The 16,875-nt window shown below is 43.5% G+C and overlaps 1 protein-coding gene across 7 annotated transcripts in view; it reads left to right on the top strand.

The window, feature by feature from the left end:
* Positions 1-6,029, top strand: part of TPD52L2 (TPD52 like 2) — a 30,975-nt gene extending 24,946 nt beyond the window's left edge. For 3 of the 7 annotated variants that reach the window (XM_040439111.1, XM_040439113.1, XM_040439109.1), the window contains 3 exons: positions 651-695; positions 1,901-1,949; positions 4,802-6,029. In XM_040439111.1, the coding sequence (XP_040295045.1) occupies positions 651-695; positions 1,901-1,949; positions 4,802-4,888 (181 nt within the window). In that variant the 3' untranslated portion in view covers positions 4,889-6,029. The remainder of the gene's footprint in view (positions 1-650; positions 696-1,900; positions 1,950-4,801) is intronic. The other 4 variants (XM_040439114.1, XM_040439110.1, XM_040439115.1 and 1 more) reach the window with 2 other exon arrangements.
* Positions 6,030-16,875: the final 10,846 nt, after the last annotated feature.

Genomic DNA, 16,875 nt, shown 5'->3' with positions numbered 1-16,875 from the left:
AGATAATGCATCAGCAAATGTCTAATGTGTACATTATACAATAACCTTTCCTACATGCATGCCACGAGCTATCCTGTCCGTATCCTGTGATTCGCCCTCATCATGTGTTCTAGATGTATAGAATAGTTGCTGTACACTGTCCGTGTGTCACCGCCTCTCCCTGGTAACTTTAGGGAAGACAATTAGTGTTTTTTTTGTGCAAGGTGTTTGGTTCTGATGTATGCAGCAAGCAGCCAGACCTGTCCAGTGCTGTCCTTAGTGACGGGTAGCGCAGAAAACTCCTTGCTTCCCACAGTCTTCTCTGTGCGGCCACCCTTCAGAAATACTTGTCTGGATAACAGTATAGTTCTTCTAGTACTATACTGTTATCTACCAGTGGTAATACTCTATATATTGTTGGCAGATTGTCAAAAACAAAAAAAATCATAATGCCCCCAGTCAGAGTGCACCCTATTATTGGAAAATGAAATTGGTTCCTATCAAATTCTCAAGGATGTCACTGAAGAAAGTTCATGTAGATTGTATATGGTGCATGTTTCAAGCAGATACTGACAGGTCCTGACTGCTCGGTTGCTGTCCATATATGTTTGCTATGCCCAGTGTCTCTTCTGCTCGCTAACTTTGATTTCTGCTCCCTCATGCCTTCCAAGTAGCAGTTATTCAATCCGCCACTCCATAAGCATGCCTGCAATGAGGTAATGTATGACCGCAGGATACCGTCTGCAATTGCATGTTCTGAGTAATTTGAGTTGGCGTATGCTAGCGTCCCGTGCTTTGCAGGGAACACTCCTTAGAGCTCATTCAGACGGCCGTAAGCTGTCCGCAAAAAATTTTTTGCGGATTAGATGCAGCCCTATTCCCTTTCTTCCATTGCACGGCTCCGCAAAACAAATAAAACCTGTCCTATACTTGTCAGTGAAAATCAGGACATGGCCCCATTGAAGTCTATGGGTCAGCAAAAAAAAAAAAAAAACAGAATGCAATCCGTTTTTTTTTTTTGGGGACATGCTGAACTGTCCGCAAAAAAAGGGATCCGCATTTTTGCGGACAGCATACGGCCGCCTGAATGAGCCCTTAAAGTGCGTTATATTCATTGGCCTGTATGTTAGGGCGTGTAGGAATGTAGTTGTGACGTACTGCTGACATTGTGAAGGATAGTATAGCAGAACAAGCATATGATTGGTTTCCGTAGGCCACGTCATAGTTTTATTGTGAGTTCACACATGAATTGGGTTGTGCGAATGGCCATACGGAATAGGGATGTATTCACACTGTTTGCAGTTTCAATTTGGTGTATACTGTTGGAAAGCTCCCAACGTACACATCAACTATATCCATAAGGTCCCATTCACCTGATGGGCGCCAAAATACATGTCCTTATTTATCTGTCGGAGGTATACATCGGTAGGCCTTTCTTTTAATTGTAAGCATCTAGTAATAAGTTTTTATGTTATATTAAGTATGCCCCTGTACGTCTATATAGTAGCATACATTGGAGGCATGCATCAAGAAATCATCTTGACTAGACATGAGGGAATTAATTCATTTACCAAAACGAGTTCTTGAGCAGCGGGGGGGCTGTCCCTGCCGGCACCACTTCCTGCCCTGACAATCTCGCACCTGTGTCGCTGATCTGAGTAGCGGCGTAAGCGCAGAGAGTCTTCTCCCGCCACCCGAGCAGCGACTGTTCATACGCCACTACCCCCTTGTTGCTCAAGAACTCTCTTTGATGAATAACAATCAATTCGCTCATCTCTAATCCCGACTTTTATACTTCCGACATACAATGCATTACGGATGGACCCTAACCTGCTTTGTTATAAGAATATATTTTACCTGCTAATACAATCTATGTAGTCATCGCAATATTCCTGACCCCATTTTCACGCATCTTTTCTAGGAACTCTGCAACCTTCAAATCTTTTGAAGACCGTGTGGCGAATTTAAAGGTAAGAGAACTGCCGCCTAATTGTGGTGTAAACGGTGCTCCGCCAAAGTGCCGCTATTGTGTTTAGTAGATGTAGCCAGTTTATATTCCACGTGACACTGAAATGCCTTTCACATTTGTGTATATTTTGAGAGCTGGTCACTTAATAAAGTAAAATGGATTATTGCATGACGTTAAATCACATGGGCCCTGATTTATCATGCCTTCACTACAGAATTCTGGCTTCAAAAAGTCTCAAAATGGGGCTTTTGCAATTTTTTTCTGACGTTGGGTGGATTTAGACATGCAGAGGAGAAGCCAGTTATCGGGAAGGACGCGTTTCTTCCCCACAGTCAGCTGGTTGTTAAGTGGAGGTGAAGCTCTGCATTTACATGCAACGATCACCTCCACAGTGTGAGGATGGGGGATCGCTATCGCGATCGCTCATACAGAGGTGCATTGTTTCTGGGCAACAGATCACAGTTTAGACCACACGATCTGCTGCCCAGAAACAATAATTTACCTGCACAAACAACAGTTTCACCCAATGAACGAGAATTTCGCTCGTTCATCGGGTGATCTGCTGCACCTTTAGATGGGCAGATTGTCAGGAATGTGTGTTCACAAGAATTCTTAGTAATCTGCCTGAATATCAGGCCAGGTAAATCCACCATTAGGGCTCATGCACACAACCATTGCTTGTTTTGCGGTCTGCAAAACATGTATACCAGCCGTGTGCGTTCTAGGGTTGCACCGGGTATCGAAGTATCGATAGCCAATCGATACTTTTAGACCCGGATTGATACGATACCGGGTTTTGCTATTTACCGATACTAGGCTGCGCAGCCTAGTATCAGTTGGAGAACATGGCACGTGCCACTCTCAGCGCGAGCCACGTTCTCTTCACTAGCACAGTGGAGAAGGAGGGAGTCCCTCCCTCCCGACTGTGACACGGCTGCCGCCAGTGGGGAGATAGCAGGGAGGAGAAGGGGCTGTGGCCACTGCGCCACCAATGAATGTAATTAACACATTAATTCAAGTATAGGAGGCAGTGGGTGCCGGCGGCGGTATCACAGACCCGGCACCCGGCCTCAATAACAGGGCATGCGATCCGCCGAACCGCAGCAATTAACCCCTTAATTGCCACGGTTCGGCGGATCGCGTGCCCTGTTATTGAGGCCAGGTGCAGAGTTTATGATACCGCCGCCGGAACCTACTGCCTCCTATACTTGAATGAATGTGTTAATTACATTCATTGGTGGCGCAGTAGCCACAGGGTCCCCTCCCCTCCTCTTCATTGGTGGCAGTGGCAGTTCCGATCGGCGCTCCAGCACTGTAATCGCGGGGCTCCGATCGGTTACCAGTTATGAAGCCATGGTAAGCTCCCTGCTGCTGTATCTACCATGCACAGGGCAGCAGGGAGAGCTCTATTATGGTGAAGGACAAGTGTTCTAGCCGCTAAGAGGGCGAATAGTAAAATAGTAAAAGTAAAAAGATACTAAGTTTAAATCGTCCCCTTTCCCAATTTTACATATAAAATTTACAAACAATAAAAAATAAACATATTACATCGCCACGCCCGAAAAAGTGTGAACTATTAAAATATAAAAAAATATTTCCTATGCAGTAAACGCTGTAACAAAAAAAAAAATCGAAACCGCGCGATTCGCCATTTTTAGTCACCTTGTCCCCCAAAAAAATATGATCGGACTGTTCTATTAAGGGCCGGATGTGCCATAAAATATGGAATGCACACGGCTTTTTTGGTGTTATTTTTTCGCGTGGTATCGAGTATCGCAATACTTTTTTTATGGTGTCGAAATCAAATCAAAATTTTGGTATCGCGCGACCCTTCCACATTTTGCAGAACAGAACGTCTGGGCCATAATATAACAGACCTATCCTTGTCCGTAATGTGGACAAGAAGAGTACATATTCTATATTTTTGCGGATGCAGCGGAATGGACATACGGATATGGACAGCATGCGATGAGCTGTCCACATCTTCTGCGGCCCTGTTGAAGTGAATGGGTTCGCATGCAACCTGCAAATAGTGCGGATTGGATGAGGACAAAAAATTAGTTTGTGTGCATGAGCCCTTTTGTGAAATTTTGTGACTTTTGCATTTTTACACTACTTATTCCAGTTTTGAAAGGCCCCTTTCACACGAGCGAGTTTTCCGTGAGGGTGTAGTGCGTGACGTGAATGCATAGCACCCGCACTGAATCCTGACCCATTCATTTCAATGGGTCTGTATACATGAGCGTTTTTTTCACACATCAGTTCTGCGTTGCGTGAGAATCGCAGCATGTTCTATATTCTGCGTTTTTCGCACAGCCCTGGCCCCATAGAAGTGATTGGGGCTTCAGCGATTTTGCTTCTGGATGCAATGCGTTTTTTTTCCTGATGGTTGCTAAGAGATTTTGTTTGTAAACCTTCCGTTTTTTATCACACGCGTGAAAAGCAGAACGCAATCGCAGACAAAACTGACTGAACTTGCTTGCAACATGGTGCGAGTTTCGTATCGTTCGTGTGAAAGAGGCCTTACACATGCCTCTCCTGGGCAAAGTAGAGTCCAGCTATGTGATACTTCCATATATACAGTATTTTACTTTGTTTATTACGTTTATGTCAATAATATAAAGGTAATAACAGTAATGTATATTTTCAAACATGAGTAATAAAGTGTCCAGTTTTCTTATTACAGCACTAAAGTATCACTGAACTTTTAAGAAACTAAATTGATATGCTGTAGAGACTTCTCAAAGGTTTTAATTGGTGGGGTCTGTCTGCTGAGAGCGTTGTGATTTTTGTTTATTTTTTTATTATTTATTTGGTGCTATTATGTAACTTTTGTCTTTTCTCTGTTTCCAGCCCAGGGTATCTACAAACGGAGAAGAAAATGAAAGCCAGAATTTGCACTCTCCAGACAATAAATCTCAAGATTCTGCCCCATTTTAGGTCATCTTTGTCATGTCATCTTCAACTTTTTTTTATTTTTATTGTTTTTTATTATACCCGTTCTGCCCTATAGCAGCCTCGTCATCTCAAAGCCCAAAGGGCTGCCAGCAAACAAAATGACACTAACCTTTGCCCCAGAAATTATGTGATTTTGTGTTAACATGTGAACATTCCCTCACGCCTTCTCCTCTACAGCTAAATGTCCTCAACCTAAAGCATAGCAGCACTTCATGGTGGTGTTCCACACAGTTTGAATGGAATTGGCTACATAATAAATGAAATGTCCCTGTCCCCAAGCATGTGCACGTTGCCGCCTTTCCACATTCGCAGTGTATAGTCCTAAGTATGACGTGTAGTTGTTCAGTACAGCTGCTTAATATTACAGAGGGTCTGACAGAATTATTCCAACCCGTTCCCTCCAGTTTGATCGGCTCGTTTATTGGTTTATGTTTTCTATTCCTTTTAAAGGTCTGTCATTGGAGGAGATGTAGGAAATTGCGAGATTTAATTTCTGGGTCTTTTTTTAAATCAAGTATGTAAGGGTGCTGTTCACATTTGAAGAAGTTACTTGTTCTATGTCTTTGCTCTGCTGTCTCCTTAGTTCCTTAAAGAAGTTATCCGATTTTTATTTTATTTTTTTATGTTCCCTCCTTGATTACAGTAGCGGCTTTTTTTATTAGTATTTATTACAGGTTACTTACCAGCGCTGCGCCCCTGGTCTTTATATGCTCCTTGCACTTCCGGGATTTGTGTTTTCGTATATTATGCAACGTGATCCAAGCCTGGTGACAAGCCACAGCGCATGCGTGAGTGAATCTCTCGCCACAGCGATATCAAGAGAGTCACTTTTACGCATGCACTAATGGTTGTAATCCGGCGCATAATGTAAGGCACATGATCCTGGAAGTGCAAGGAGCATATAAGGACCGCTGGCCCGGTAAGCAACACTTAATAAGTACCGTAATCAAGGGGGGGGGGGGGGGGAGCATGAAAAACAATATTGGATAACCTCTTTAAGTTGGAGCTAGTGGTGAATTTTAAGAGGACAGATCTTCTTTTTTTTTTTTTTTTTTTTTTTTTTTTTAATTCCAAAACATATCCGGACATATTAGCCAGTTTGGACATTCTTTTCTTTTGGATAGTTAATACATATACCCACACTTGTGTTGAATAATAGGTAACTGCCTAATATTTTGCCTCCAGGACCCTTGTTTGCCTGTCGGATCTGATATGAGCTATAATGTAGAGCTTGTCACTATACTCCACCAATAGTTAGCTACATATATCATTGTACAATAGTTTTGAGAATCCTTTTTTTTATTTTATTTTTTGTAGATTTGAGACACTATAGGAGAGGGTACAGATACAAAGTTGCCGTACGCGCCTTCAGTGTATCGCGGGGCTTTGCTGTAAGAATGCCGCAGTTATCCTGCAGACTGGGGTAGCCGCTTACTATTCCTTTTTCTTTTTGTTTGTTGTGCCGTGTTTAATTGTCTGCCGCGTTTCTGGGGTTCAAGTTTACACTGCTTTCTGCACTTAACTCCTGGACACTCCGAGAATGTCTTGTGTCCTTGCAGGGGAAAAAAACAAAAAAAAGTGAATGCAGAATACCTGCAACTGCTTTCAAAGCCGTCTGTCACCTCTCTGATACTTGAACTGCTGTGCTGCAAATGCCCTCGACAGCCCGAGTGGAGAAATGCAAAGAAATGTACAAAAAATATATAAAAATTAAAGTGCATATATAGAATTCTATACCATGCTAGCATTGTCTTTGGGTCATATTAACTATTGCTTGTGCTCGTGAGACGTATGTGCTGGACATATCACTTCATTGCCATTTTTGCTAATGAGAAATAAAGGGCATTTTTACATGTATGGACTGTAAATGAAGGAGTTAGGATCTATTCACACAGCATTTGCAGTAAATGTTGGGAGGCCTATGTGGCGCATAGGCTCCCAGGTTAAGGGGGAAAAAAGCAATCGACGTAGATTATTTTTGTATACCGCTATATGTAATAGCATAGCGGATTACCCTATTCCATACAGTTGAAAAGAAGTTGCTGTGACATATACCAGCCCCATAGAGGGACGCTTTTGGCTTCTTTCATATGAAAGGTGGTTTGACGTGGACGCCGGGAGCTTTCCTGGTGCATACGTCATACAGACACTGCAGTGTGAAGTCAATTGTAGTGGTCATTTCACTAGGAACCAGGAGGAGTGCTGAGATACTAGGTGTTTTTTGTACCCAATGCCTAAATGCTGCGACTTACTGCTAAAGAATAAATTGCGTAATGACTGCATTGGCTAGATCGTTGGAAAGTAGTCAGAACTCGGTATTGGCAATTAAATCAGAGGCTGTGGCATTTTAGTAAGATATGTCATTATAGTAAGGCCTCATGCACACAACCGTTCCGTTTTTAGCGGTCGGCAAACCGCGGATCCGCAAAAAACGGAAGCCGCCCGTGTGCCTTGCGCAATTTGGCCCTTTGCAGAAATGCCTATTCTTGTCCGCAAAACGGACAAGAATAGGACATGTTTTATTTTTGTTTTTTGCGGGGCCACGGAACGGAGCAACGGATGCGGACAGCACACGGAGTGCTGTCCGCATCTTTCGTGGCCCCATTGAAGTAAATGGGTCCGCATCCGAGCCGCAAAAACTGCAGCTGGGATGCGGACCAAAGCAACGGTCGTGTGCATGAGGCCTAAGTAGTGCTGTATGTAGCCTGTAGTAAAGTATATCTAACGCCAAGAAAAGTGGAGTCGTCATTTTATAAGAATGTGGCTCAACCAAAATGTATATTTTTTAATGTACATACTAAATACGTGCACACCCTATAGAAAGCGAGCACTACTTATAGCTTCAAAAAACTTTTTTAGAGAAAGGTAGGACCGCAGCTTTGGCATGATAAGGTATAGCTTCACCGACCTGAAAAATCAAATGGTTTCCAGCAAGTGTTCACTAAATGCCACCGGTCTTGTGCCTCGCCTCATATTCTGTTTGTTTGTTGTCTGCATTAGATGTGATCATGTCGTGTTTCCAATTTATCACTGTGATACATAAAACCAAAGCATTCAAAATGGTGATGTCTCCCGATTTCTCCTCCTGTCCCACCGCAGCACTGATGGGAAATGGTTGGGGTTGATGAGGAGCTACATGTAGGACTGACTGCTGCAGGCTTTATGTTCTTCATACTCATCAAACTGCAAAAGGGGAGGACCCAGGGCTTTTTCCGCTGTTCTTGCCCTATGTTAACAGTGGATGCAGAGCAATGTCAATAAAATATTTCCTACTAGAATCGGCGTACGTGTCTTGTTTTATTGCACTCGTTTGGTTTTGATGATTATACAGAAATAACACATGTGAAAGACGCCTACGACGGAACCATCAGTAAGGCCGCGCTAGCATTAGGTTCTGAGTCCCGTCATTGAGAAGTCTATGGCTACCTTTTAGGGTTCATTCAGATGGCCCGTATGCTGTCCGCAAAAATGCGGATCCGTTTTTTCTTGCAAATTAGATGCTGACCCATTTACTTCTATGGGGCCCTTTTCTTCCATGGCTCCGCAAAACAAATGAAACACGTCCTATACTTGTCAATGAAAATTAGGACATTTCCCCATTGAAGTCTATGGGTCCGCAAAAATATGGAATGCAATCCGTTTTTTTTGCGGACATGCTGAACTGTCCGCAAAAAAAGGATCCGCATTTTTTATGCTTGTTGTGGCAGAGCTCACTAAAGCTAATGAAAACCGGTTTCTCCCTTTGCTATAGGAATATTAGGACTAAATAAAAATGCAATGCCCTGATTGAGGTCCTATTATGTCTTTTGGAAGATGGCGTACAGTGCTTGATATGAATTACTGATCTACTTGCAAATCCCTTTTCCACACATCCAAGGTATAGAAGTTTGGAGGCCTTGGATGAAGTATCATTTGTACCTTGGCTATCTCGGCTCCGTGCAAATTCCATTGCCAACTACTTGTTCCTTGCATAATCACACAAAATTATACATAAATTACAGTGAAATTGATAAATAGCGTAATCTAAGTGTTTAGCCGTTACCGAAGGGACAGCTAATTCCTATAGAGCCTCTTCACGCATGAATCTGCCGATTTTCTGTTCTGGTGTTTTTGCTCTTATGAAGGGAACGAACAAATTACTGGGAAAAAAAAATACCAAGGGCCAAGTGGCAACAATTAGAAAAAAAATGTCACTGGGCAAAAAATGGGCATTTCTTTCTATTCATTTCATATCTACCATAGACTTTCCGCTAACATCTGGAGGTGACTCTTTTAATGCAAAAAAACAAAACTAAAACGCAGGTATAGAAAAACACCTACATGTGTTTTCAACCATAGAGATGAGTTGTAAAAGTGGGGAGAATTCACTAGCTGTGAACAGGAACATAAGCTCCATAGTGGGAATACCAGAGGTTGGGCCACTAGCTTTTATACTTTGATGACCGGTGACTCTGCATTTCTTTTATTTAAGTATGCCCCCGTTTTAGTGTAATTTTTACTTTTATTATATGCTAATTAGCCTCCTAGAGGCTCCGTTCGCCCACCTCATTTCCACGCCCTTCTGTCTTGATTGATAGGGCCAGGCCAGCGTTGGTTCTCCTGCTGTCCCTGTCTGCCATGTAAATCTCACGCCTGTTCCGTTCAGTATTCGGCGCAGTGAGGAAGCCGGCAAGCTCACTGCGCCATATACTGAACGGGACAGCGCAGGCGTGAGATTTACAGGGCAAGCAGGACACTAACAAATGCCCCCCACCACTACCACCATATGCCTAGAGCCCTAACACTGATTCTACTTACCTGGCTCCCCGCGCACTCCTGGTTCCCGCGCCGCCGCTGCTTCTCTCTGTTTTCATCCGTGCGCGGGGAGAAGCAGCAGCGGTGGTGCAGGGACCAGGAGCGGCGCGGGGAGCCAGGTAAGTAGAATCAGTGTGAGGAGCCCCGCATAAGGGGGAAGCATTTGTTAGAGTCGGATAACCCCTTTAAACAGTTGTATCAGACAAAAAGTAAGTTAAAGGGGTTGTCTTGCTTCAATAAATAGCATTTATGTAGAGAAAGTTAATACAAGCCACTTACTAATGTATTGTGATTGTCAATATTGCTTCCTTTGCTGGCTGGATACATTTTTCCATCACATTATACATGGTTCATTCCCATGGTTACGGCCACCCTGCAATGCAGCGGCGGTGGCGTGCTTCCACACAGGAAAACTCCACCTTTTTCTATAGTGTGCAAGCGTGGCCACTGCTGATGGATTGCATGGTGGCCGTAACCATGTAAACGAGCAGTGTATAATGTGATGGAAAAATGAATCCAGCCAGCGAAGGAGGCAATATGGCCAATCACAATACATTAGTAAGTGGCTTGTATTAACTTTCTCTACATGATAAATGCCACTTGCTGAAGTGTAATAAGCTTGGGCACACATCTGTATTATGGAGCTGTCATAGTGATAGCTATTACTACCTACCTAGAGGTGTGTGAGCCCTTCCATTGTGTGTATCTATATAACGATAATTTTATACACATTTTTTCAGAAACGCAGAACGGGTGGAAATCAAATCATTACACCTAATCTCTGAGTAGGCTTCACCACTGGTTTTGGCTTGCAATAACTGATGGAAATAACAGAGGTGTGAATTCAGCCTTACTGTCCAAACATCCATTCAGAGGTATTAGAGGACCTAGGGCAGCGATGGCGAACCTTTCAGAGACCGAATACCTAAACTGTAACCCAAAAACCCACTTATTTATCGCAAAGTGCCAACACGGCAGTGTAACCTGAATACTACAGTCCAATATAGTATATCTTCCATGTACTTTATTATTTAGCTATAATAGCCTGCCTACATTCAATGCGCTGCCTGTGCTGTTCATAGTGCGCCCTGCGCTGATGAATGGCAGGAAAAGTCTAAGGCATATATGTACACCATAGACTTTTTCCAAGGTGTGAGTGCCCACCACCATCCTGAGATGTTGATACCTAAAAGGAAGAGTTCAGGAAGATTCTGACCGTCCCATCAGCACAGTGCAACAGAAATCTAAAATACTGTAATCTGACCAGGCAATGTTTTTCCACTGCTCAATGACATTTTTACACTCTTGCCCACGGGACTCTTGTATTTTTCTTCCACTTAGGGCTCATGCACACAAACGTATTTTCTTTCTGCTTCCGTTCCGGGGTTTTTGCGGACCGTATGCGAAACCATTCACTTCAATGGGTCCGCAGAAACAATGGAAGGTCCTCCGTGTGCATTCAGTTTCCGTATTTCCATTCCGCAAAAAAGTAGTGCATGTCCTATTATTGTCCGCAAATGACGGTCCGAGGCCCCATTCAAGTCAATGGGTCCGCAAAAAATACAGAACGCACACATAACACATCCTTATGTCATCCGTATTGTGCGGATCCATACTGTAGAAATGCTATCCTCAGCCCATATTGCTCATGTGTTTGGTGATTAATAAGTTACTTTTTCCGTTTCCGATCCACAAAAAAACTGATCGCATACAGAAACCATACAGATATGTTTTGTGGAATAACTGAACGGAAGAGGACTTAAATCAGAGGGGAAAAAAAACTCTGATACGGAACAACGGATCCGTGAAAAACGGACCGCAAAACAACGGTCGTGTGCTTGAGCCCTTAGACAGGAATGGCCCTCAAACTGGTTGTCTGCTATTATAGCCCATCCATTCCAGGGAATGGTGAGTTGGGGTTTTGCACATGTTGAAGCTCCCACATTGCATATAGACCCTTGAGGAAGCCGGACTGCGCCGGCGATACGCGTTGGGCATTTATCCAGATCCACTGCACCAGCTGCTCATACAGGGTTTGGCTTTCATCATTTCACCCCATTGTGGTCTGTTTTCATTTAGTTGTGGCCTTATCCTACTTTACATTTTCTGTATGTTATTTATATGTTTATATAGCTGGTATTGATTGTATGTCCTTATCTGCATGTGTCGGTCCCATTTCATTACCGACATGTTGTTTATATTGTATAAATTTTTTTATGTGTTTGTCTTTTGGTGCGATTTAATAAATCTAATATTTTTATCCATGATTACTTTTGGATGTGCATTCATAGGGTGGTTCTTTTGACTCGTTCTTGGGTCTGTTTCTCATTGCATATAGCTGCTATTTTCTTGACTGTGCCCCTCCTGTTTGTCTGAATTATTCTTGACTTGTGTTGAGCACGAATATTCGAATAGCGAATTTGCGAATATTTAGAATATAGTGCTATATATTCGCTGTATCAAATATTCTGAATTTTTTTTTCCATCTGAACACATGATTCCTCTCTGCTTCTTGCTTGTGGGCCAATGAGAAGGAAGCAATGTCAAGTTCACAACAATACTTAGTGCAGCAAAATGTGAAGTTGCACGTAGCGCGAAAAAGTATTCTAATCCCTGTCGATTAGCGCAATCGCGACCATATTGGAGCACTTGACTCTATATGCATATAAAGCTATTCTAATGTTCTGCCATGCCAACCATTTTCTCCAGTCTCAGAAAACTTATACCAGCTTGAAAAATGTAGCCAAAGTGACCCAAGCCTGTATTTCGCGTTACGCGATTTTTACATTGCCGATTTTTCACATTCAATAAAATAATCTCGAATTCGCGAATATATGATGAATATTCTACAAAATATTAGTGAAATATTGTGAATTCGAATATAGCCCCTGCCGCTCATCACTATTCTTGACATCCTCCCCCAACCCTTTCATCAACAAGTTCTTTATATCCACACTGAAGTTCGGGTTTGGGTTCGGTGTTCTGTTGATTTTATTATTTTCTCTTCTAACATGGTTATAAGGGAAAATAATAGCATTACAGAATGCTTACTAAAATGTCCATTGAGGGGTTAAAAAAGAAAAAGTATCGTCTTCTTTCTTCTTCCTGCAGGACCTGCAAAAGGACCTTCAATGACGTGATCGCGCTCACCTTCTATCTTGGTGGTGAGAGCGATGACGTCAGCGCAGGTCCTGCAGGAAGAAGAAAGAAGACGATACCAGCTGCGCGATCAAGTGGATGAGGTGAGTTTATTTTAATTATTTTTTAACCCCTCAATGGACATTTTAGTTAGCATTCTGTGTTAAATTTTCCCTTATAACCATGTTGGAAGGGAAAATAATACAGTGAAATTACTTTAATGGGGTCCGGGGTTGCTCATTCCTATTTACTGACATCATCTTCTAGCAACTATGCGTGAAAATCGCACCGCATCCGCACTTGCTTGTGGATGCGATGCGATTTTTCACGCAGCCCCATTGATTTCTACGGGGCCTACGTTGCGTGAAAAACGCAGAATATAGAACCTGCTGCGATTTTCACGCAACGCACAAGTGATGCGTGAAAAACAACGCTCCTGTACACAGCATCATTGAAATGAATGGGTCAGGAATCAGTGCGGGTGCAATGCGTTCACCTCACGCATTGCACCCGCGCAGAAAACTCGCTCGTGTGAAAGGGGCCTAACGGATGTGTTGACTGGGCCTTATCTGGAAAACTCTCTGATAAAAGGCAATAAACATGTCCAATCTATTGTGCCTATGCTGAAGGTGGCTGCTATAAGACAAATCTCTAAAGACCCCTATACACATTAGACTACTGCCGTTTTGACCAGCCAACAATCTGATGTGTATGGGGATCTCTCAAAAGGTTATGTTGGGTGCATAAAGGATTGGTGCTTTGTATTTGGTTTTCCAACCTCGGCTATACATTTGCGTCTTCTTCCATCCCTAGGTTGAATATGATGGACATATGTCTTTTCTAAGGCTACTTTCACACTAGCGTTTTTTGCGGATTCGTCATGGATCTGCAAAAACGCTTCCGTTACCATAATACAACCGCATGAACCCGTCATGAACGGATCCGGTTGTATTATGTCTTCTATAGCCATGACTGATCCGTCATGAACACAATTGAAAGTCAATGGGGGACGGATCCGTTTTCTATTGTGTCAGTGAAAATGGATCCGTCCCCATTGACTTACATTGTGTGCCATCTTGCTCCGCACCACATCGCGGACAGAAAAACGCTGTAGGCAGCGTTATTCTGTCCGCAATGGGGACGCAACCAAACGGAACGGAATGCATTTTTGGAGCATTCCGTTTCGTTCAGTTCAGTTTTGTCCCCGTTGGCAATGAATGGGGACAAAACTGAAGCGTTTTCTTCCGTTATTAAGATCCTATGATGGATCTCAATAGCGGAATTGAAAACACTAGTGTGAAAGTAGCCTTAACCGTACTATGTAATTTTAATATTCAATCCTTGTGTTTTGCTGGGAGATACTCCGCTGCCAGAGGTACTTGCCAGTGAGTTTTTCCTCTCTCCCCATTGAAAACACAAACATATTCTGCCAAATGGTGGGAGAGGAAACTGATGGTCAAACGAGCATAAAAAAATTAAATAAAAAAAATATATATATATATATAGTTGATACTAGGGCTGCGCGATTAATAAAATTAATTTCCTGTCTCTGCAGTCTGACAATGTTTATTTTTTCCACCTTTAATGCGACCTATAAACTGTGCAACTCAATTGGAAAAACAAACTGAAATCTTTTAGGTGGAGGGAAGAAAAAATATAAAACTAAAATAATATGGTTGCATAAGTGTGCACACCCTTAAACTAATACTTTGTTGAAGCACCTTTTGATTTTATTACAGCACTCAGTTTTTTTTGGGTATGAGTCTATCAGCATGGCACATTTTGACTTGGCAAGATTTGCCCACTCTTCTTTGCAAAAAGACTCCAAATCTGTCAGATTGCGAGGGCATCTCCTGTGCACAGCCCTCTTCAGATCACCCCACAGATTTTCAATCGGATTCAGGTCTGGGCTCGGGATGGGCCATTCCAAAACTTTAATCTTCTTCTGGTGAAGCCATTCCTTTGTTGATTTGGATGTATGCTTTGGGTCGTTGTCATGCTGAAAGATGAAGTTCCTCTTCATGTTCAGCTTTCTAGCAGAAGCCTGAAGGTTTTGTGCCAATATTGACTGGTATTTGGAACTGTTTATAATTCCCTCTAGCTTAAAGGGTTTCTGCAGTTTGTTTAAACTGATGATCTATCCTCTGTATAGATCATCAGCATCTGACCGGCGGGGGATCCCCGACCCCCGCCGATCAACTGTTTGAGAAGGCGGCGGCACTCCAGCAGCACCGCAGCCTTCTCACTGTTTACCGCTGGCCCAGTGACGTCACGACTAGTATCAACTGGCCTGGGCGGGGCTAAGCTTCATTCAAGTGAACGGAGCTTAGCCGCGCCCACTGGGCCAGCGGTAAACAGTGAGAAGGCCGCGGCGCTGCTGGAGAGCCGCTGCCTTCTCAAACAGCTGACCGACGGGGGTCCCGGGTGTCGGACCCCGCTGGTCAGATGCTGATGATCTATCCAGAGGATAGATCATCAGTTTAAACAAACTGCAGAACCCCTTTAACTAAGGCCCCAGTTCCAGCTGAAGAAAAACAGCCCCAAAGGATGATGCTGCCACCACCATGCTTCACTGTGGGTACGGTGTTGTTTTTGCGCCAAACATATCTTTTGGAATTATGGCCCAAAAGTTCAACCTTGGTTTCATCAGACCATAACACCTTTTCCCACATGCTTTTGGGAGACTTCAGATGTGTTTTTGCAAAATGTAGCCTGGCTTGGATGTTTTTCTTTGTAAGGAAAGGCTTTCGTCTTGCCACTCTACCCCATAGCCCAGACATATGAAGAATACGGGAGATTGTTGTCACATGTACCACACAGCCAGTACTTGCCAGATATTCCTGCAGCTCCTTTAATGTTGCTGTAGGCCTCTTGGTAGCCTCCCAGACCAGTTTTCTTCTCGTTTTTTCATCAATTTTGGAGGGACGTCCAGTTCTTGGTAATGTCACTGTTGTGCCATATTTTCTCCACTTGATGATGACGGTCTTCACTGTGTTCCATGGTATATCTAATGCCTTGGAAATTCTTTTTTTACCCTTCTCCTGACTGATACCTTTTAACAATGAGATCCCTCTGATGCTTTGGAAGCTCTCTGTGGACCATGGCTTTTGCTGTGGGATGCGACTAAGAAAATTTCAGGAAAGACCAACTAGAGCAGCTGAATTTTATTTGGGGTTAATCAGAGGCACTTTAAAGGTAACCTGTCACCGGGATTTAAAGGGAACCTGTCACCTGGATTTTGTGCACAGAGCTGAGGACATGGGTTGCTAAATGGCCGCTAGCACATCCGCAATACCCACTCCCTATAGCTCTCTGTGCTTTTTTTGTGTAAAAAAACCCCGATCCATATGCAAATTAACCTGAGATCGGGAAAGTAGCTCAGAGATGTAGGGGGGGACAGGTTATGGACGGCCTTGTATGTATTTGTTAGTTCTTTGAAGTGAATTCGCTGGGCAATGGGGAGCCAGTGAAGGGATTGGCAGAGGAGTAATAGGGTGAAAGGTGGATTAGTCGGGCAGCAGAGTTCAGGATAGATTGGAGGGGTGCGAGACAGGGGTGTATCTATCACAAGGCAAACAAGGCATTTGCCTAGGGCGGCGGCAAAATGCCTTGTTTGCTTAGTGATAGTTACACAATATGCTATATATTTTTTTTGCCCCTTGTCCGATCCGATCCTTCACTATGCGAGCGGCATCGCCGGCGCCGCATAGTGAAGGAGTTAAATGACTTACTTCCTCCTCCTCCTGACTTCCTCCCGACCTCCCCTGCCTTTTGCGTCCGCGCGTTGCCGTCGTGACGTCACACGGAGGTGGAGTCACGGGCCGGCAACGCTAGGGTGAGCCTTATCTCCTCCAAGTGCAGAACGGATCCTGCACCTTGAACACTGAGGCCAGGCCCCCGCCACCAATGCACTGATCGTTATTCACTTTTAAATACAGAAAGGAAGATGTGAAGCTCTAACAGGAAAGGGTGGAGCCTAAAGAGGAAGGGGTGGGGTATACAGAGAAAGGGGTTTGGATTGACAGGAAGGGGTGGGT

This window comes from Bufo bufo, chromosome 6 (genome assembly GCF_905171765.1).
Source record: "Bufo bufo chromosome 6, aBufBuf1.1, whole genome shotgun sequence".
Taxonomy (NCBI): Eukaryota; Metazoa; Chordata; class Amphibia; order Anura; family Bufonidae; genus Bufo; species Bufo bufo.
Note: the sequence above shows the minus strand (reverse complement) of the source record. Positions and strands in the feature narration are given on the sequence as shown.